This window comes from Propithecus coquereli, unplaced genomic scaffold (assembly GCF_000956105.1).
Source record: "Propithecus coquereli isolate 6110/MARCELLA unplaced genomic scaffold, Pcoq_1.0 Scaffold1, whole genome shotgun sequence".
NCBI lineage: Eukaryota > Metazoa > Chordata > Mammalia > Primates > Indriidae > Propithecus > Propithecus coquereli.
The window spans coordinates 2,136,889-2,159,975 of NW_012133857.1; the positions used below are offsets into that span (position 1 = coordinate 2,136,889).

The 23,087-nt window shown below is 38.7% G+C and overlaps 1 protein-coding gene across 2 annotated transcripts in view; it reads left to right on the forward strand.

Annotated features, from left to right (window-relative positions):
• The first annotated feature begins 852 nt into the window (after nucleotides 1–852).
• Nucleotides 853–23,087, forward strand: part of OXSR1 (oxidative stress responsive 1) — a 104,574-nt gene continuing 82,339 nt past the window's right edge. The window contains exons 1-4 of one of the 2 annotated variants that reach the window (XM_012638720.1): nucleotides 853–1,256; nucleotides 13,311–13,423; nucleotides 20,564–20,672; nucleotides 22,832–22,933. In XM_012638720.1, the coding sequence (XP_012494174.1) occupies nucleotides 1,187–1,256; nucleotides 13,311–13,423; nucleotides 20,564–20,672; nucleotides 22,832–22,933 (394 nt within the window). In that variant the 5' untranslated portion in view covers nucleotides 853–1,186. The remainder of the gene's footprint in view (nucleotides 1,257–13,310; nucleotides 13,424–20,563; nucleotides 20,673–22,831; nucleotides 22,934–23,087) is intronic. The other variant, XM_012638725.1, reaches the window with a different exon arrangement.

The window sequence follows — 23,087 nt, forward strand, 5'->3', positions numbered from 1 at the left end:
AGACCCCAAACTGCGTGGGCCGACTCTCATTTGTTTCATAGCCCAAGCCGCGTCAGCGGGAAAAAACCAACTTCCCCAGGCCCTCAACGCAGGTGCTCAAAGGCCAGAACTCCCTCCCTGCCCAACACGAGAGGGATCCGCGGGAGAAAGAGCCGCGACAAGCGCTGTGGGGAGAACGTCCTCCTTGAAAAAAGTGTCACGGGGCAAGCTTCCGGCTCCACTCCGCGGGTAGCCCAAGGCCTTTTATCCTAGTTGGCAGTTTTCCACACCCAAAGGCTACCCCACCCAGACGCTCCCTCGGGCTTCTCCACACCCTGCGGAGCCGTTGGCACGTCTCGAGGGTGTGACGGCTACGCCGTGACGTCACTCCACAGGAAGCGGTAAAGCGAGCAGGGTACTGGGGCTCCTTAAAGATTGGAATTCTAACGCGAGGACGCGCTCCCAGAGGCTGAAGGCGGGACTAACTTATGACTGACGTCCATACACACCTATTGCCTTCCTGATTCCTTCTCAAACAAACCAATGAATACGACGACGAAGACGGCAACGTGCCCCAGCCGCTAGAAGTGGCTCCGCCCCCTCCATTTGGTAGCTTTTTGGTTGCCATGTTTGGCGTGGCTACTGCCTCTGTGTTACGTTAGTCTCTTCGATGGCTTTTCGATGCCTTCGCCGAACCCCTTCCTGAGAATTTCTTTCCTTCCATCGTCGACTTCCACTTTCTCGGGCTTCCAGCTTGCTCATTGCATATCCAGCCACACTTAATATGGCGGCTGGAGGCGGGTCTGAGGTGGGGCGTGTCTGGCGCGGTGACGTCATCGCGCTGCGTGCCGGCAGGTGGAGGGAGAAGGGAAAGTTTGGCCCGTGCGTGGGGCTCGGGTGGAGGGCGGGACAGAGGGGCTGGGCCCAGGCGAAGCTTCTGTCGCCGCTGTTGCGGAGGCCGAGAACGGGGTGTGGGCCGGGCCAGGGAGTGCCGGACGCGGAGGAGCGGGAGGCGAGGTCTGCCGGAGCTCTGAGCCCCCGCTGCTCTGCCGTGCGGTGACCCGGTGCCCCGTCGCAGTCCGATCCGTGGCTGTTCTGCGGCGGTTGGTGGGGGCGCGGCGGCGGCAGTTGGGGGTGGGGAGCCGCGCGGCGAGGAGACTAGAGAGGTCAGCTAGTTGGAGGGAGAGCCGAGGGCGCTGCCGCCGTCATGTCCGAGGACTCGAGCGCCCTACCCTGGTCCATCAACAGGGATGATTACGAGCTGCAGGAGGTGATCGGTGAGAGCAGGCGCCGCTGAGGGGGGAGGCGCCGCGCTAGGCGGCGGGTGACACGCGGGAACGTGGGGAACCGCGGGAGCTTGGGGGAGCGCAGCGCTCGCAGGAATTCGTGCGGCCAGGGGGTTTGTAGGGCGTGTGCGTGAAGCACCGGGTTCGTGGAGCGCGTGTGAAACGGGGTGGGGGTTTCGAGGCGCGCGCCTGTGAGGCGGGGTGGGGTTTGAGGGGCTCATGAGAGATTTGTGTACACGTTTGACAGATGTGTGAACACGAGCGAAGAAGAAGAGTGCAAGTGCGGGACAGGCCTTTTCGAGGCTGTGTGAGAAAGGGGATATTGGAGTTGTGGGCACAGTCACCTATTTCTGGATTTGTGGGATAGGGCGCTTTAGTTCATTCCGGCATCCACCTGAGAGCCCCCTGAGTGCCACGAAATGCCAGACATTGCTGGGTGGAGCTGGGGTTCCTCTCCAGATGGAAGCTGCAGGTACTGGGCTCAGCAAGGTAGACCCAACTTCTGACTTCTTGCAGCTGACTTTCTAATCAGGGAGGTAGACATTAAATAAGTAGACGAAAAGAATTGAACAGGTTTTGGCAAGTGCTAGAAAGAAGATAAACAAGATATTCTGATAGAGAATAACCTGGAGACCTATTTAGGGTGATTTCAAGGAAAATTCTTTTTCTGAGGCTGTGACATTTAAGTTGAGCCCTGAAGGATGAAAAGTGAGTCTGAAGAGCCCAGGGAAGATTTTCCCTACTGAGGGGTGAGGAAATGCAGTGGCCCTTGAGGAGGGAAAGAGCTTGATGCGGTTTAGGACCTGAACAAAGGCTAGCACGATAGACAGGTAAGGGAGGGCTTAGAAACGTTCTCAGCCATGGTAAAGATTTTGGAATTTTATTTTAAGTATCACTGGAGGGCTTCAAGCAGCTCTCTAATGTGCTCTGATAGATGGGGCTGCTGTGTGGAGTAGATTTGAAGGGGGTCCAGGAATACGAGTTGACAGAGACTAAAACTTGCACAAACATGGACTCCCAGAGAAGCATACTGATTGGGGGAAGGTTGAGGACTGGGGATGAGGGGAGTATTTGTTGGATAACAATAACCCAGTGACCTTGGAAATCAAAAGCGTGTGGGTTTAGCTAAACAGAGGCTCAATCCAACTGACATGAGAAGACCCCTGTGTATTGGAGGAAGGAGAATTGTCTACTTTGCCAGCATCCTGCCCTAAAATTAGTTTTATAACAAAGACCAACTGAAGACTCCTTCGCTGCCTTGAGGATGTATATCAGTGTTTGTTGCAGTGTGTCTGTGTTTGGAAGAAACCTTGTCAAACTTATTTTTTTCACTCTACTTCTCTCTCTTTTTAAAATAGTGCAGGCTCAATTTTATCTGAGACATCACATCGTTTTCTTTAAGCTACTTCATGAGTCTGTGTCCTTGCTACATGCCAGGTCTTTGACATATACTGATTGGTTCTAAAGACAGGCTAGGTCTCTGTCTTGACTGATTGCTTCTGGTTCTCTCAATGAGAGTTTCATATTGAAAGAAGGTATTAAATGGGAGATTCCAAAATGATATCAGAAAAGTAAAGAGGAGGATCCTTATCATTTTAGAAGAATTTTCCTTCCTTTTCTGGTAGTATGTACATCTTTCTAGGGTGAAGAGGATGGTTGTAGTCATTCTTAAAGCCTTTGCTGTTAAGGTGACATAGTATTTCAGAGTTGCAAGGGCTCTAGAGATTTAGTGGTTTGTTAATTTGGTGTCTTCAGACCCATAGGATGTCTGTGAGTGGGCAAAAGGGAGTCTCTCAATCCTTTAAGATAGGGTTAGTGTTCATCACATTGAAAAAGTGGTCTATGATTCATAAAGGTTGAGAACTCCAGTGTCATTTGACCACCTTATTTAATACCATAAAATTCACCAATTTTAAGTATAAAATTTAGTGATTCTTAGTAAATTTACTGTATTGTACAACCATCACCATAATCTAGTTTTGCAATAGTTCTGTCACCCCAATGAGATCTCTTGTGCTTGTTTACAGTTAATCCCTCTTCCTACCTCCAGCCAACCACAAATCTACTTTTTGGCTCTATAGATTTCCCTTTTCTGGACATTTTATATCAGTGGGATCATATAACATGTGGTCTTTTGGGTTTGGTTTCTTTCAATTAGCATAATATTTTTTCATCTTTCGAAACAATTTTATTGAGGTATAATTTACATACCATAAAATCTACCTGATTAAAGTGTACAATTCAGTAATTTTTTAGTAAATTTATAGAGTTGGTTCAGTCATCACCACAGTCCAATTTTAGAACATTTCTGTCATTCCAGAAAAATGCCTCATGTTCATTTGCAGTCACTCCCAGTTCCCACCCCCAGTCTCAGGCAACCATAAATCTACTTTCTGTCTCTATAGATTTGCCCTCACTGTACATTTCATGTAAATGTAATCATAGAATATGTGTCTTTTTGTGTTTGGCTTCTTTTATTAATACTTTGCATAATGTTTTTTGAGGTTCATCCATGTTGTAGAGTATAGCAGTACATAGTTCCTTTTTACTGGACATCAGTGGATGGACATTGAATTGTTTCTGCTTTTTGACTATTTAGAATAAGGATACTATGAGCATTCACATCAAGTCCTCATTGTGAACATGTTTCATTGTCTTTGAGTGTATACCCAGGAGTGGAATTGCTGGGTTCATGGTAAATTTAACTGTTTAAGAAACTGCCAAACTGTTTTTCAAAGTAACTGCCAGTTTATGTTCCTATGAGCAATGTATGAAACTTACCATTTCTCTATATCCAGGCTAACATTTGTTATCTTTTTGATTACAGCCATCCTAGTGGGTATAAAGTGGTGTCTCATTGTGGTTTTGATTTTTATTCCCCTAATGACTAATGATGGTGAGCATCTTTTCATGTCTTTATTAGGCTTTCATGTATATTCTTAAGTGAAATGTCTATTCAAATCTTTTGCCAATTTGGGTTGCCCATTGGGTTGTTTGTTTTCTTATTGAGTTATAGGAGTGTGTGTGTATACATGAGTTCATATTCATTCTGGATATGGGTCCTTCATCTGATATGATTTTAATTAAAATATTTTCTCCCGGTCTGTAGTTTTTTTTTCATTTTCTTGATGGTGTCTTTTTTTTTTTTTTTTGAGACAGTGTCTCACTCTGTTGCCCAGGCTAGAGTGCCATTGGCATCAGCCTAGCTCACAGCAACCTCACACTCCTGGGCTCAAGCAATCCTACTGCCTTAGCTTCCCAAGTAGCTGGGACTACAGGCATGTGCCACCATGCCCAGCTAATTTTTTTCTATTTTTAGTAGAGACAGGGTCTCGCTCTTGCTCAGGCTGGTCTTGAACTCCTGAGCTCAAATGGTCCGCCTGCCTCGGCCTCCCAGAGTACTAGGATTACAGTGTTATAGTTTTAGCTCTTACATTTAAGCTTCTGATACATTTTGAGTTAACTTTTGTGTATGGTGTGAGGTAAGATGAACCACCTTGTTTTACAATTGAAGACACTGAAACATAGAAAGGTAAAATGATGCCTAAAGACATATAACTACTTAATGGTAGAGCCAGTGTTGGCATCCAGTGGTCCCATTGCCTAATTCAGGATCCTTGTTCCTGCATCTGTATTGATTGGTTTTTGGATATAAACTGGAAGATGGGGGTCATTGTCCCACAGATTAGGGGAAATAGCCTTATAGTGAAACAGTGTGATAGCTGTTCACGCCTATCAGATCCTTCAACTCCACACCTCACACTCTTTCAGTCCATCCTCCCCACAAGGAGAAAAAAAAAGTTTTTCCTTGAACTACAGCCTAGTAACAAGTAGCAAGACTCAATAAAGCATTGTATTCTTATTCTGACTTTGCTTCCATACCAAAATATTTGGAACACAGTATTTCATAATAAGCTATGGTCTTCAAAATGAGTCTTTGTGATTTCTTCAGATTACACTCAACTTTTTCAGGAGACAGATGATTGGAGTCTAGAAAAAAGGGATTGGGATCATTTAAATTTTGTTTTCAAAGGATTGTATTCTAGGAAAATTAGTGTAATAGTATCTCCTTCCTCATCAAAACACATACATATTTTGGAAATGTAATATTTTTCTACTTAGCACTATATTGTGGGCTGTTTCCACATTCTGTTTTGTTCTCCCTCTTTCTAGTAAAATCCTGCAGGAAAAAGAAAAATCTCTTCCTAGGAACATTTTAAAAGCATCCAGATTGGGAATTCAAAGGACTGCCTTTTAGAGAATTGTATCATCTTAGGCAGTCTTTGGCAAGATTTGAAGTTCTTTAAGTGTGATTATTTATAAAAGGTGTTAGTATCATTCTCATAATTACTCACTGATCTTTTCAGTATTTTTGAGCTAATTCCTGGCCCTTAGTCTTGCATTAGAATTTTCTGAGCATATATTATACTCTATTTGACATATGCTGAAGCATCTGTAAAAGAATGGGCTTTGGGATTAGACTGACCTGGATTCAAATCCTGGTTTTACCTCTTACTAGCTATGTGATTTTGGACAAGTTATATAACTGATTTTAGTGTCGGCTTTTGGTCTATAAACTAAGGATAATAGTACCTGTGTCCTTGAGGCTGTTATGCAAATTGAGTGCAATTGTGGGAAGTATTTGGCTCGTGTTAAGTGCTCTGTAGAATGATAGCTCTTATTATCTCTGACTTTCTTTTTTTTTTCTTGTCCTTACATTTCCCAATCTTTGGTATTGCCATGAAATATGAAATGCTATGTGATTTGAAATCTTGTAACACTTAAATATTTTGAATCTGTTTTTAATGCCTATTGGAACATCACTGCATCTTTTTTTTCTTGGTTCCAGGTCTCATTCAAGTTTAGATGGATTCAGAGGTTTATGTTGGACATAGTAGCATGGCTGTGTAAGGCCCTGCCACCATGGTACTACCAACAATGCAGTATGATGGCAAAGAGGACAACCTGCCTGGCAAGGGCTGTGCCATGTGATTTTTATTGTCATGCATCTTGAAAAATCTCAGTAAATATTTAGTATTTACCACACACTACAAAACTGAAAACTTCAGACTAGGTTTAAGATCTTTTTTTAATAAGGTATGATTCACCTAGCTTTGACACTTTGGTGAAGGCAACTCACTAGCTCTATTCTTTACTTTCCCCTCTCTCCTTTTTTGTTTTCGTTAAGAGTTCACTAGCCACACATTTTGAATCTAAAGTAGTGGCTTCTGAATACAGATTCCAGGGCCTCACCTCTATCCCTTCCATAAATGTAAAGGACTTCATGCTCTCAATAGAGCGATGCTTAATAGTTTATTTTTCCCCTAATTGGGAGACTCAGCTAAGGTGACATTTTCAGTGAGGCCAGCATTGGGCCAATAGCCTCATGGATTTGAATCAAATAGGGTTTGTGTTTACATGTAGTGGAAAAGGAAATAAGAGTGGCTTAATAAAATACTTTTTTTCCCTGATATAACTGGAAGACTAGAGGTGGCAGCCTAGGTGTTGTGCAGTTAGGCACCCCGGCTCCTAGTTTTTCATGCCAACACATTTAGCACGTGACTTCATTCTCGTAGTTGTTTCACCACCTCTAGCCTCGTGCTTGTGTTGTAGGCCAGAAGAATGTGGGAAAAGGACAAAGATGCATGACAGCTGAGTTGGTTCTTTTTTTTTTTTTTTTTTTGAGACAGAGTCTCACTGTGTTGCCCGGGCTAGAGTGCCGTGGCATCATCCTCACTCACAGCAACCTCAAACTCCTGGGCTCAAGCGATCCTCCTGCCTCAGCCTCCCGAGTAGCTGGGACTACAGGCATGCACCACCATGCCCGGCTAATTTTTTCTATATATTTTTAGTTATCCAATTAATTTCTTTCTATTTTTAGTAGAGACGGGGTCTCACTCTTGCTCAGGCTAGTCTCGAACTCCTGAGCTCAAACAATCTGCCCGCCTCGGCCTCCCAAAGTGCTAGGATTACAGGCGTGAGCCACCGCGCCCGGCCAGAGTTGGTTCTTTTTTAAAGGGATTTCTTTCTTGGATGCCTTACTCAGTGACTTCCACTTCTATTTTATTTACCAGAACTATGTAATTTGGTCATTTGCAAGAGAGGCTGGGAAATGAAGCATTTTAACTCGGCACATTATTACTTCAAACAAAATAGGTCAGGGTTCTCTTATTAATGAAGAAGGGGAAATTATGTGTTGGATAAGCAACTAAAAATGTTGGCCTCAAGTTTTTAAAAAAATTAAAATAGCTAAGTAAGACATTTTGCAAGTAAATAACCTGACACATAGTAATCAGTTAATAAATGTTAGCTTTAATCTGAAGAGGCAGTTGCCTACCAGTTAAGAATTAACATCATGTGGTTTTTGTTTCAAGGCCCTATTCTGACTTTTACTAACTGTAGGACCTAAGTCTTACTTACTGCTTTACTTACATTGCTTTCTAAGACTAGTTATACCTAACTTTTGGGATTATTGTGATGGTTAGGTGAAAAAAAAGAAATGTAAGTAAGGAAGGTACTCTGCATAGACTTGGCATACACGGTGAGTGCTCAGTAAATCTTAATGTTCATTATGGTAATAATGAGGTAATGCTCATGAAGACTGGATTGTTTTTGTGTTTGTTTTGCCCCAAACAAGTAATTTTTTTTCTTGAAATATATTCCACTACTTGATTGGTTAATTCATTCAACAAATATTGAACTCTTGTGATGTGCCAGGCACTGTTCTGGATGCTGGAGATAAAACAGTGAAGCAAACAGACAAAAATCCCTGCTTTCATGGAGTTTATAATCTAGTGGTGGTAAAGGAGAAAAATAAAGTGGGGGAAAAGGGTTGGAGACTGTTAGGGATGGAGGTGGGATTGCAATTTTAAATAGGCCAGGGAAAGCCTCACTGAGAAGGTGACATTTGAGGAAAGTCCTGAAGGAGGTGAAGAAGTGAATGGTATGGTTATATTCAGGAAGTTTGTTCCAAACAGAGGGAACAAGAGCAAAGGCTGTGAAGTATAAGCATGCTGATGCGATTAAGGAATAGTAAGGAGGCGAGGATGGCTAGAGCAGAGTGGGACAGAGGGTAAAGAGACAGATAGGTGAAGAGGTCAGAAAGGTAAGGTGGCAAGGATGCATGGTCCTGATGTCAGATTGTAAATCATTGTAGAAACTTGGCTTTTGCTTTGAGCAAGATTGAAAATCATTGTGGGGTTTTGAACAGAGGTGTTTTTTTTGTTTTTTTTTTTTTATGAGACAGAGTCTCACTCTGTTGCCCGGCCTAGAGTGCGTTGGCGTCTCAAACTCTTAGGCTCAAGTGATCCTACTGTCTCAGCCTTCTGAGTAGCTGGGACTACAGGCATGCGCCACCATGCCCGGCTAATTTTTTCTATATATATTTTTAGTTGCCCAGCTGATTTCTTTCTATTTTTTTAGTAGAGACGGGGTCTCGCTCTTGCTCAGGCTGGTCTCGAACTCCCGAGCTCAAACAATCCTCCCGCCTTGGCCTCCCAGGGTGCTAGGATTACAGGCGTGAGCCACCATGCCCGCCCTGAACAGAGGTTTTATGTGGCCTGACTTATGTTTTAAAACTTGGGCTGCTATGTGGAGGATAGTTTTATAAGGGTACAGGGTTGGAAGGAGAGGTTATCCAATGGAGAAAAGTAGTAGTGGAGGTGGTGAGAAGTGGTCAGATTCTGGAAATACCATATTTCGAAGTTAGAGAATTTGCTCTTGGATTAAATGTGAGGAAAAAGGAGAGATAAGAGGATTCCAAGATTTTTGGCAAGAGCATCTGGAAGGAAAGAGTTGCCATCCGCTGACACGGGAGATCACCAGGGTGAACAGGAGAGCGAGTGATGATTCATTGCAAAACCATCAGGCTGCTTGAGTAATTACTCAAAGCATATGGCAGTGTGTCTTTATTTTCATCTTTATATGGGGAGAATTTTATGATGAGGACTATTCTTATAGCTGTTTCTCCAGTTCTAGGAGCCTTAATTTTCAACATGATTCTGATAAGAGGCATTATTTAGAAAAAGGGTTTACAAAATTATAAATTCCTATATTTTTTATGGTTCAGGTAGATATGCCTCAATCTTTCAGAATGAATAGTCTGGGCTAGTGCTTTTCTTTAGTGAATGCAAATGTTACCAAAAAATACTTCAAAAAATCTTTGGGATACATACTTGTTATCGTGATGACTGGCCAAAATTTGGGAGAAAATATGTTCATTTGATTTGATTCATTTGATTTATCTTTATTCACAGGTAGGAATAATATCCATTTTTATATTCTTTCTTAAATTTCTGGGTTTGGTAAAGCAGAGAAAGAGTCTGAAAAAATATTTTTAGTCTACCTCATGCTTGGGCAGCTCCTTTTCTGTCTCAAGGTGGGTAGAGTTACCCAGTTTGAAGGATTTTAGGAGAAAGCTCATCCACATTTTTGTACATTAATCCATTGTGGTGGATTAATATTAATATATGCTAACATTACAGTTAAAGAACTAACTAGGAAAGGATAGAAGTAGGGTGGAAGAAGTAGAGATGTAAGAGTGGGGCACTGAGGATACACACCAGTGTACAGTAGTGAAAACCTGAATTAGATTGTTTTATTGGCAATTCTTTTAAATTTTCCATTGTTTTAAATTTTCCATTGTATTAGTCTTCATACCAGGCCAGTGCTTAGTCGAGGGCATTAGGGAGGTAGCTTTCATACTTTGACTAAACCATTCCTAAGAGATACCTTTTACTCATGTGCATGTATATTTATACTGAAGTAATAGTTTTATAAAATAACATTTGTCTTTACTATGTGCAATGCATACTGATGCTTTCTGTTTGATTCTATTTATGCTAAGAAAAATGATGGTAAACCCCGTAAACTGGCTTGTAGTAAAAAACTCTGCATTAAGGAGCCTGCTTTAAAGAAGAGGTGAAACATTTTTTATTTTTATCTCTACTGTGTTATTAGATTCTTGCAAAATATTGGAGAATAGTTAAAATAATTACGAATACATTTTTAAGATTTTCTTTCCTATCTTATTTACATTATTAATTGCTATTTTCTGTGAAGTAAATTTTTTTCTAATGAAAGAACATCATTGGCTATTCTGAATTAGTGGTGTTGAAAGTAATGAGTTTTTACTGCATTACCATAATCCTTTATGTTAGAACCTTAAAATATTTTTCAATTGCCGAACAATACATTTGTTTTGGGAAGATAATGTGAAGATGGATGAAAGTGATTGTTAGAATAGAACTGGAGCCTGCAAGTGCCTTTTTATCATTGCATGTGGGAAACATTAGCAACTTGTCATTTGGTCATTTGTTAAATCACGTGAGAACTTAATATCTTGCTTCTAGGGAGATTTGTTCTTTAAGCGAGTGAATCTTGGAGTGGAAGAAAGATACTTCAGTGTATAAACAATTATGATTGATAATACTTAGGTTTGGTGTTTCATTTTTAGAGAAACCGATTCTGTGTTTAATAATGACTAAGAAATAATAACTAAACTTAAAATCAAGTATTCTCTTATCTGTAGTTTTAACCCCAGCATGGTTTTGGTTTAGGTAAGACATGCCATTAATTAATGTATTTAAAGCTGATGTTTAAATTGCTTCTGCTTTCTAGTAGAGTAGTACGATTCATCTCGTTGGTAGATAATTGTATTGTTTAGGAATATTAGGGCTTTTTGCTTTTTTTTTTTTTAATGGCACCCCAGATGGGACTCGAACCCACAGTCCCTGGCTTAGGATGCCAATGCCTTATCTATTAGGCGACTGGGACTATTAGGGCTTTTTGTTTGAGAAAGGGGCCATAGCTTGAGTGAGGGCAAAACAAAGGAAGAGTGCACTGCTCAGTGAAAAGAGTTTTGAGTCTGGCAGCAGCTCCTGGAGTAGGAGTTAGGGGCCTTAGAAGGGAGAGGAGAATATCATGAATACATCTAGTTTAAGAAAGAGGTCAACAATGTGGCAACATTGTTTGTGACAGGGAAGGGCCAATAAATGGTTAGTACTGTGAAGGCTAATACTCTGATGTTCTGTGCTATATTATCTCCCCAGTACCCTAAATCATCAATAAAAGTCTGTTAAACATGAAAAAAAAATAAAGCTGACATTTTGGGTTTTGTATGCATAAAATAAATTAATCAATGTTGGATTATCTAGGGGTCGAATACTTGATTTGAGAATTAATATTGGTTAAAGGGAATATCACTAGATAATACGTTTGTGAAAATTAGTATTATAAAGAATTAGTGAACACATCTATGTATTAGAAGATGTCTGTTATCTGGGACCAAAGGTACCTTTTACCTTCATTCATGTTGTAGCATGTATCAGTATTTGCTCCTTGGCTTGTGTTTAACTCCAGCTTCTGCTTCCATTGTCTCATTTCCTCTGACTCTCACCTTCCTTTCTCCCGCTTTCACTTATAAGGACTTCTGTCATTTACATTGGGCCCATCCAGACAATTTAGGGTAAGCTTCCCATTTCAAGATCCTTAACATCTGCAAAGTCCTTTTTTGTCATATAAGGTAACATATTCACAGGTTTTCTATTAGTACATAATACATGGATTTTAGATCTTTTATTGTTGTCCCACTACTCCCTAGGGCTTTGTTCCTCTTCTTTTTTTTCAATCTGTTTTCTCTGTGTTGTTTAGCTTAAATAAACTATTGATCCTGTCCCCAAGTTCACTGAATTTATCCTCTGCCATCTCCACTACACTATTGAACCTATCCAGCAAATGTACTAATATTATTTCAGTAATTGGATGTTTCAGTTGTATAATTTCTGTTTGGTACTTAAAAAAAAAACTTCTGTTTCTTTGCTGAGATTTTCTATTTTTTATTTGTTTCAAGAGAACTCGTAATTGTTTGTAGAAGCATTTTTATGATGGCCGCTTTAAAATTCTTGTCAGATAATTCCAGCATCTGTTTGTCTTGATGTTAGCGTCAGTATGATTGTCTTTTCTCATTCACATGTGTTTTTCCTGGTTCTTGTATGATATGTCATTTTTTTATTATATTCTGGACATTTAGATTATTATGTTTGAAGACTCTTGATCCTATTTAATTCTTCTATTTTAATAGGCAGTTACCCTATTTAGGTTTAGTGTATAGTTCCTGTCCTATTTTTGTGAGTTGTAATTCCTATGGTAATTTAACTTTCAAATGTCTTACAGTGCTGTTCTCTTCTGCTTTATTCTTCTGTCACCACTGGAACTCCTGTTCCATCTCTACAGGTGTTACGTGGGCTGACTGGTGGGTATGGGGCCCCGGCTTTGCTGCTACTAAGGGCAGATTGGCTTGACATTGCCACAGGTGTGAGACAGGGACCTAGCTGCCACTGTGGTGAATCTGGACTGCCACTGTTTCACATGTAGGGTGAAGACCCTGCTGATGCTGATGCTGATGCTGATGCTGCGATGCACTGGGCCCACCACTGTCCTGAATGGGGACCAGGGAATGCGTCTCTCCCCTAGGTCTCTGCTGAGATACCCCTTTTACAGTCCTTTGGCCAGAGAGCAGAGTTTTCTCATTTATTGTTTGTCTGTCTATTTATTCATCTGTCCATCCATCCCTGTTGGTGGTACCGGGTTGCAGGCCTCTCTGATGTTCCTTCCAGGATGTGTAGCAGATAAAAGGAGAACTCAGCAAACTCACTGTGCTGCTTTCTTGAAGTCTTGAGTTCCTTGGCTAGTTTACCTTTCTCTTTCTACCTTTCAGAGTCCTTTTATAATGGTCTGATGAATTACTTTTAGGATATTTAGTTGTATTTTGAGGAAAGGAGCAGGGAAATGTGATCCTGTGCCATCATATTTTAGAACTGGAACCCCAGTAATTTTGAATTTTTTTTGCACTGGTATTTATTGACAATGACTATGAAGTGATTGAAGCTTTTGCTTTAATTGGCACTCTTTAGAGTTTTTCTGCATCTATTTGTTACTCACTGTGGAAACAAGATAAGGATTATTCTTCTCTTCAAATTGTGTGGAAATTAGAAATATCATGTTTTATATATCCATCTATTTACTCATTTATGTTTTTATTTTTAGGGAGTGGAGCAACTGCTGTGGTCCAAGCAGCTTACTGTACCCCTAAAAAGGAGAAAGTGGCAATCAAACGGATAAATCTTGAGAAATGTCAAACTAGCATGGATGAACTCTTGGTATGCATGGCTCATATTTCTCATATACATGTTAGAGTGGGAAATAACTTGGAAGTTTTTGATGTTTCTTTTAAAAAAAGTTTTGTGATTTCTTCATTAAGAAATAATGTGTGTTATAAAATTTATAAAATCTGGATAAGTAGAAAGGAAAAATTAGTTATAATCCTCTTACTCTGAGGATTATATAACATTTGCTATATGATCTTTCAGACTGAACATTTAAATATCTTTGTATTTTTATGATTATGTAATCATATACTTGCTCTTTTAATTTATCACAGAACTCTTTTTGTGTCTGTATATATGGATCAACATAACTTCTAATGTATGTGTAGTGTTTCATTGAATAGGTGGACCACAATTTATTAACCTGTTCTCTGGTATTGGATGATTACCTTGTTTCTCTCTTTTTTTTATTGTTATGAACAACAGTTTCTTGCTTCTCTTGTTTCCTTAAAATAATATCATAGAATTATGATTCCTGGATCAGATAGAATATCCTTTTAAAAGGTTTTGGCCTCCTAGAAACATAGTACCAATTTGTATTCTGACCATTGATACAAGATGAGAAGGAGAGTGAACCCCAGGCAGCTTTGGCTTCTCCAAAGGATAGGGAAAGGATGAAAAAAGGGGAGTCCCAAGCAATAGCTGTAAGAAGTGTTCTATAGCATTAAGATGTAACCACACAGAGATTGTTTTATACTTTTATGCATTGTAACATGCAGAATAGTTTTAAGTATGCAGTAAGTGCTCAGTGAGAGAAATGAGATAGTTTTAAAAATCACTTAATGTTTTAAAATTTCAGTTTCCTTGGATTAGGATGGAAATAATAATACCTACTTTGGATACTTCATAAGGTTTTTCTTGACGCTCAAATGGTAAAATATTTGAAAACTAACCTGCCATACAAATACGAACTGATACTGTTATTTTATTAAGTAATTTCTCTAAGAACATATATAGCTAGTGATAGAAAGGGCAGGGATTAGGACTGGGATGACTTGCTCATCCAGAAGTTTTTTTCACTCTCCCAAGTTGGATTTAATTTCTGGTGTTGTCTGTACTGAGTATCAGGGAGTAATTGGAATGAAAGAAAAAGAGGTGATAGAATTACATAGCAGATGAGACAATTGTATCCCTTCAGGAGTTGGTAATGCATGAGCAGAAGCTGAAGGAGTGATCTCAAGCCACGTTTGGTGAGAGTACACATACAGGAAGGAAATGTTGATTGAAATCCTATTTGAAGATCTTGGATTTGTAGATGCCGGCAATACCTTAGAGCACCTCTTGGACATCTGAACTGCAGTGATGATAAAAAGAAGTCTGTAAACTAATTCTGTTAAAGAAAAGCAAAATGTTTAAGTTACATATTAAGACTGGAATTTGAGAAGCCCGATATGAATACCTATCATTTGCCAATTATTGTATGTAATCCATAAGGATAGTGTTAAGATCAATGAAAGTCTTATTATTTACTACTTCATGACTAAAGAAATGGAGACTCAAAGTTTAAATAACTTAGCTAAGTTCACATGATGATGATAATAGCAAACATCTTTCAGTACTAGGCACTTAAGTGTACCTCACAAACATACCTCACAAACATCTCTGAGATAGGTAGTAGCTTTATTTTATAGATGAGAGAAAGAAATCATCACGAGTGATAGAGTCTGGATTAAAAAATCAGGTCTTTTTGACTCAAGTGTATTACTGTCTACTTAGTATAATACTAACAAAATGATTATAATCTTAGTTCAAAAGTAGAAAGAACATCTCTTTTTAATTATCAGTTGACATTCTTGAAAGCAATATTTTTGCTATTATGCTGGGGCATTTTTATTTAATTTAATTTTAATTACTCCTAGTACTATCATTCCCAAAAGTGGAGAAAAGTGACTTTTAATAAAGCAAATTTAAGATAATCGGCATTTTTTGGGGAAGAGGAGCAAGCAAGATCCCACTAGGCCTGGAAGAAATATCAGGAATATAAACAATACCTGATTTATTTATGATTTCAGGACCTATTCTACAGGACACTGAGATCTGAGTGCCAGGGGCTCTATTTCTGAGAGATAGGAAACCCTTTAGCTTACCTTAAAGAATATGAGATCAACATACTAAAGTTTCGATGTTGTGATATTAAAATTTATTTTCAAAGCTATCTTTATTATAATACAGAAAGAGTGTTCTGGGTTGTCCAAAGAGTGCTGATGTAAACTGGGCTACGGGTGTGTATCACGTGTGGCAGTTGTTAATGAGGAGGCAGTATATTGCTCCTTCCTTTTGTCAAAATATTTTCTGTAGGATGACCTTTGCTAAGTGTGATGGGAAAATCAACTATCAAGTCTTACTACATTTATTATCTCTAGAGATTGTGTGCATAGGCCTTTCTGTAAGAAAGGACACTGTGCACTATTTTGAGATTTTTCTCTTCTCTGGTAGATGCTAGGACTAGGTTCATGGGACAGACATCTGAGGGGGACATCAAGAAAACATGTCTTTCCTTCCATCAAGAGTCTCACAGTCTAGCTGAAGAGTTAAGGCTGTTGCCAGCTGTATAAGGGAGAGTGTACAAATGCCTCCGGAAAGGTATGAAGTAATGTGGAGGAGGAAGAGAGCTTCTAGTTTTGAAGATGGTGGGCTTTGTGGAGATGTTTGTGGCCTGGGCCACCAAGGCTGGGTAGACTTTGAACAGGCAGAGATGGAGACCCTGCCAGACAGCGGTTTAGAATCAGGAAAGAATAGCAGAGAAACTAGAAACCATAAAGAAGAAATAATGGGTAAAAAAATTAGGATTTTTTTCAATAGGGGATGATGATAGCTACGGGTATAGAGGAATGTGTCTTTGAATATATATATTTTTTGAACAGAAACAACTTAATCAGAACTGAGTTTTAGGAAGTTTAGTTCTATATTAACAATTTTTTAAAATAAGCTTTATTGACATAAAATTCACGTACCATAAAATTTACCCGTTTAAAATATATAATGCTGTGGTTTTTAGAATATTCACAAAGTTGTGCAGCTATTACCACTATCACTCTCCATACCCATTAGCAGTCAGTCTTCATTATTTTCTTTAGCCCTAGGCAACCGCTAATCTACTGTCTGTCTCTATAGATTTGCCTATTCTGGACATCTCATATAAATGTGTAATATGTGGCCTTTTGTATCTCCTTTTACTTAGAATGTTTCCAGAGTTCATCCACGTTGTGGTATATATCAGTTCTTTTTCCTTTTTGCTGAATATTCCATCATATAGATACACCAGCATCATCCATTCATCACTCATTGGACATTTGAGTTGTTTCCACTTTTTGGCTTTTATGAATAATACTTCAATGAACATCTGTGTACAAGTTTTTATGTGTACGTGTGTTTTCAGTTCCCTTAGGTATATACCTAGGAGTGGAATTCCTGGGTCATGTGGTAACTCTGTGATTAACTGTTTGAGGAATGGCCAAGCTGTTTTCCAAAGTGGCTGTACCATTTTACATTTCCACCAGCAATGTATGAGGGTTTCAGTTTCTCTACATCCTTGCCAATACTTGTTATTGTCATCTTTTTCATTATAGCCATCCTTGTGGGTTAATTCCATAACAGTTGGCAGAGTGAATTGGTGAGAAATAAGAGACCAGAGGCAGAGATTAGTTAGTAGGCTTTGCTGTAGTCCAGACCAACAACTTTAAAGCCTTTTTCATGATGACCCACACTAGGAAATATAAATTATATTATGACCCAGTATTTAGATATATATATTCATAACTATTAATATAACTGAAACATTTTCATGAAACAATTCTTTTTTTTTTTGAGACAGTCTCATTCTGTTGCCCAGAGTAAAGTGCCGTGGCATTAGCTTAGCTCACAGTAACCTCAAACTCCTGAGCTCAACCCATCCTCCTGCCTCAGCCTCCTGAGTAGCTGTGACTACAGGTGGGCACCGCCATGCCTGGCTAATTTTTTCTGTCTTTTTTTAGTAGAGACAGGGTCTTGCTCTTGCTTAGGCTGGTCTCGAACTCCTGAGCTCAAGTGATCTTCCCGTCTTGGCCTCCCAGAGTGCTAGGATTATAGGCGTAAGCCACCATGCCTGGCCATGAAACAATTCTTAATTATGTGAAATGTGCTGTTATTTTCTATTCTCTCTCCTCTTGTTTTTTAAAAATGCAATCCACTAAGTTTATTTTGTGACCCATATAGGTTGCAATTCATGGTTTGAGGTACCCTGAGCTATGCAGAGAGGTATTGAGACTCTAAATTCAGGCAGTGGCATTGGTAATGGAAAGGAGGGCACAGATTTCCTAGATGGAAAATTTGTTACTACTAGAGTGAGCACTTCATAAGGGCAAAGACTTTATTTTGTTTACTCTATATGAATGAATGAATGAATGAATAAATTAACATTTACATGAGGACTGACTGAATTGTGTGAAATGGAAGAAAATTGTACATTTGAGTAAATAGAAAAACAGAGAGTAAGTGGTAGAAATCAAAGTGAATGAGTTTTATGAAGGAATGAAAGTCACCATTTTAAAAAGTGCTTCAGAAAACTTGAGGTGGAGAACTGAAAAGTCCAAACAAAAAATCTGGCGTTAGCAGATAATAAAGGACTTTTAAGAAAGCAGTTTCATTAGAAGGGGTGGAATTCACTTTATAAGTGTTGAGGAAGCTTCTGGGAAATTTGAATCAGAATGAATAGACTGTTCTTGCAAATCATTTAGATATTTATTTTTCTTTTTGAAAAGAAAGGGAAAAAGATATCTCTTGTGGGAGTTAAGGTAGAGGAAGATCCCCCCTCCTCCTTTAAAGGAATAGAAAGGAAGAAAAGAAATATTTAAGGCCATTCTAATCTTTGAATTTTATGGTTCTTTGATAGTCCCCAGTTAGAAAACTCTTGTAGTACTCCCCTTTTCAGGTTAAAGCTCAAAACCTTTAGCTTGACATTTAAGACCTTGCACAATTCAACCCCAATTCTGCATTAATTGTCACTCTCCCATGTGATTTCTCTTTTCCTCACATGTCCAGTCAATCACCAAATCCTGTTGTTTTTACCTGTTATTATCTCGTGACTCTTCCCTTTCTTTTCATTCTTACTGCTGCTAACTTTTTAAACCTTTTATGTTGAGATAGCGCAGAGTTCCCATATGCTATTCACCCAACTTCCCCTAATATTAACATAACTATAGTACAGTTATCAGAACTGAGAAATTAGCTATTTATCATTTCTCTCTCTTTCACCCAGATGATGGCAACAGCCTAAACAGACTCCTTGCCTCTAGCCTTGCTTTCTTCATTTATTTTCTATGTTGCAGCCAGAGTGATTTACGAAAATGTATGTATGGTTAAACCTTTGATGTCTTTCCATGGTTGTTAGGGTGAAGACTAAGTTATTTAACACACAAGGTCCTTTATGATCTGGTCCCAGGTAATTAATAAAAAACCTTAAAAACCTACTTATCTTTCCTATTTCAGTGTCAAGGCAGTAAAACTTTGAAGCCTTCCATGGTTATGACTCTATTTTTTGTTATTGTGCCTCTCCAATGAAATCATGTAATGTCTAGTACTTCCCCTGTCAAACTGTTGATCATTCAGTGTTGTAAGTTAGTATTTGTCAAACTTCTTTATCAGAGTATAAGTTTCATGAAGACTCACTATGGTGGTTAGGTACCTAGTACTGGTATATGTAGTAGTACTTTAGTATATGGTAGATATAGTAGACACTTATTAATAGTATGTATCTGTTGAAAGCATGAACTGCTTATCCTAGACAGGTTTACTCATTGTATTTTAAATATGTCTTATATTATTTTGTCATTTAAAAAAATGATTTATGCTTATCAGCTTGTACTGCTGTAATTTCCCCACATCCTATAGAACTAAGGTCCCCAACCCCTGGGCCACAGCCTGGTACCAGTCAGTGGCCTGTTAGAAACCGGGCCGTGCATCACCACCTAAGCTCTCTCCCACCCCACTGTCCCCCATCCGTGGAAAAACTGTCTTTCCATGAAACTTAGGACCCAGGCCACACAGCAGGAGAGTTCCATGAAGACAAGTACTTAAAAGTAGATTCCCAGCTACTATGGAACTTATCCTACTATGCTGTAATTGCCTATTTATTTGACAGTCCCCTGTTAGAAAACCCTTGTAGTACCCCCCCTTTTCAGGTTAAAGCTCAGAACCCTTAGCTTGGCATTTAAAACCTTGCACAATTTGACACAATGTACTATCTAGTACATTGTACCATGATGGGAGGAGATACACAGGGTGTTTGGAAGCTAAGAGTAGGGGCACCTAAGTCATCCTGGGAAGCTGGTTGGAAATGAATCTAGACAGAAGAAAGAATTGGAGTTAGCTAGGCAAAGATGATGGGGGAAATGTATTTGAGACAAGGGAGCAATAGGATTAAATGTCCAGAGTTAGAATTAGAAGCAGCATTGCTCACTCAATGTTTTCTGTGGCTGAATTATAGGACTGGTGTATGAAGGGGGATAGGAATGAAATCAAAGAGGTAACCAGGGCCCTAATCATGTAAGACTTTATAAAGCATTTTATCACACCAAATCTAATTTAAATTTATAAACTGAGACAGAGTGAGCTTAGATTTGTGGCTCAGGTTTTTACTCTGGATTTAGTTTGTGACCTTGTCTTATTTCACTTTGTTTCTCTTTTGAGTGAGAACTGTTTCTCATCTCTAATCATTTCACAAAAATTGAATCAAGTAATATTTTGTAAATAAATAAATAAAACCTACACAAACAAAAAAACCACTCTCTGTTTATTTCTGATTATTCTCTGTGGTTGTAAAACCAAATTTCCCAAGAGGATTCTTCAGGGCACCTAGAAGTAAAAATATGTGTCCCAATGGAGGCCTCCTGTGGTGCTGTGCCAGGGTGTGATAAATAGTGCATATTTCTAGTTTCAGAGATCACTACTGTAATGAATGAGTAGGAGTGGAGTCAGAATGGACTGAGGGAAACCAAGTGGGTTTTTTTGTTTAACCATTCTTGAAGAGATCAGGGCCATGGAGATATGAGAAAGGTTGTGACATAGTCTTTAGATTCCCAAATTCGGGTTTGCTAACTTGCAGCATTTGTTTTAGACTTGTATATAGTGAATTATCACATTTTCTCTTCTTTGCAGAAAGAAATTCAAGCCATGAGTCAGTGCCATCATCCTAATATTGTGTCTTACTACACATCTTTTGTGGTAAAAGATGAACTGTGGCTAGTCATGAAGCTGCTAAGTGGAGGTGAGTAGAGTACAATGAAATACTAAGTTCCATGGTTGAAAAGTTAATAAAATTTTCCTTCTTTTTTATCATGATTTTGTTTTCATGGATATTTGCATTTGAGGAGATACTGAGACTGTAGTATTTGTTGAAGATGCTAATATGTGAGGTGAGACAGGTTTCACACCTTATATTTGGTTGTCATGCTTCTTAAATCCCTCAATTGAGGATGGTTCCCTCTCCCTTCCTTCCTTCCATGACATAAACTTATTGAAGGATCTGGTCCAGTTATCTTGTCCCATATTCTGGATTTATCTGATTATTTCTTCTTGGTGATATTTAACTTGATCTATATTCCTCTGTTTTTTATGCATTAAAAATTAGATCTAAGGGCTTGATTAAATTCAAGTTAGATAATTTTGGACAGAATACTTTGTGGGTGATGCTGTGTACTTTATATTGCATCACATCTGGAAATATTTGCTATCTGGTTGTATCTTTAATAATGATGTTAATTTTTTTTTGCTTAAGATTATGACAGCCAGGCCTCCCCATGGAAAAGTTAACATTTTTCCCTTTGCAGCTAGCAAGTAATCTGTGAGATGATACTTGGGCACAGTGAGTATCCAGTTCCCCCTAAGCCTTTTGTCTAATGATTTTGGCATTCATTAACAGTCCTTGTTTGAATCAGTTATTTCATCAGAGGTTGTAAAATGGTGATTTTTCTTATTGCATCATCTCTTTTATAAACTGGCTTTCTTCTGTAAAGAGGAGTTTGCCTTATCAACTAGGACTCTTTGATTAATCTGTACTGTAGTTCTTACTGAAAAGGCAGGATAAATAATTGATTCGTTTTTTTTGAATGACCAATTTTCAGAGTAAAAAGTTGATAGAATAATCACCTCCAATGGTAGCAAATGAGAGGGTTTTTTTTTTTTTTTTTTTCCTTTTTCCGGTTGGGTAGGGCCTTCACTTTTTTGAGTATCATTATAGATGCAAGGATTTTTATATATTCGATGTCTTTCAAGCAGTTATAGTCTATTCTTTTTGATGCTCGGATTGTCCAAAATTTTGTTTGTGGGAGTCCTTTCAGTGTCACTCTTGTGTCCTTTTGACACAAACCCATCAATCTTTGATTATATCCTTGCTTTTTGGTTCAAAGATTTCCTAAGCTCACACTTACATTCCTTTCTCTAGACCCAGAATCAGCTAATACTGTAATGAACTCTGATATTTTTTTACTGGAGAATAGTATTTAGAAAGCATAGCTTAGATACTTGGGGTGCTCATTGCTACTACAGTATCATTGCTTCTAGAGCTTGGAAATATAGTATATTAAAAATAAATCATAATTTGACCTTAATATTTCCAATTCAAGTTTAATATCATAGACTTTTTAAACTTCTTTAATATTATACTTGAATCTCTTTTCTCTTACACAGAAAATCTTGGTCCCTAGTATTAGCATAATTACTTATGTGCTTATCCTGCAATATATATACAATTATTTCTATTTTATTCATAAGATAAAATATAAGTGTTGCTGACCACCAATAGTGGACCCTTGGCATATATAGGCAAACATTTTGTTATGGCTACTTGAGGGCCCATGTTGTGTAGTAAATTAGTCATTTTGCCAAGGCATGGATTTGAATCACGGTGGCAAGACTGGTAGTATGAATGAGTGATGGAGCCACCCTAGCCTTCCCATCACTATGTTGTCGGTTTTTGTTTACATATGTATCTTGTGGGGGAGTATGATTTTCCATTTTAGAATGTAGAACTACAGAAAAGAAAATCTATCTTTGTTTAGTTTGCAGTTTTAATACTGTACCTCACCTTCCTTCCCCAGAGAGGCTGTAAAGGAAAAAGCATAGGCTTTAGAATTAAATTTCAGCTCTCCTACTTGGAAATTATATGTCATTGGGAAAACTGTTTCAACTTTTTCACTTGTTTTTTAAATGGGGATACCTTTCTGCATTTCAGAGTATTGGTGAGGAGTAAACGTGGTATGTGTAAAGCATCCACCACTGTGCTGACATATAATAGGTGCACAAGAAATTTTACTCACTAATAGTAATAATCCCTTGCTATTTGATGCTTTTCAGTGTAGCCAGAATCACCTTTTTGTTTCAATCCCATTAGTGACACACTGGAGAAACTGGATTGCTTTGTTAAAGGCCCTGTTCATATGATGGTTGGAAGCCTTGCTAACACCAACCACCTTTCAAGATGGTGGTCAAGCATGGTTCTTTCAGTATGGAGAGATATGGGAATATTAGGTAATACTGTATCTTTCATTATTGATCACCTATAGCATAATTTTCTTTATTTGTAATTTACAAAAGTGTGTAATACAAAATTTTTAATATTTTGCAAAAAAGTCCTGATGAGTAGGGGGAATAAATTGCTTAATTTTCTCTTCCATACCTCTGT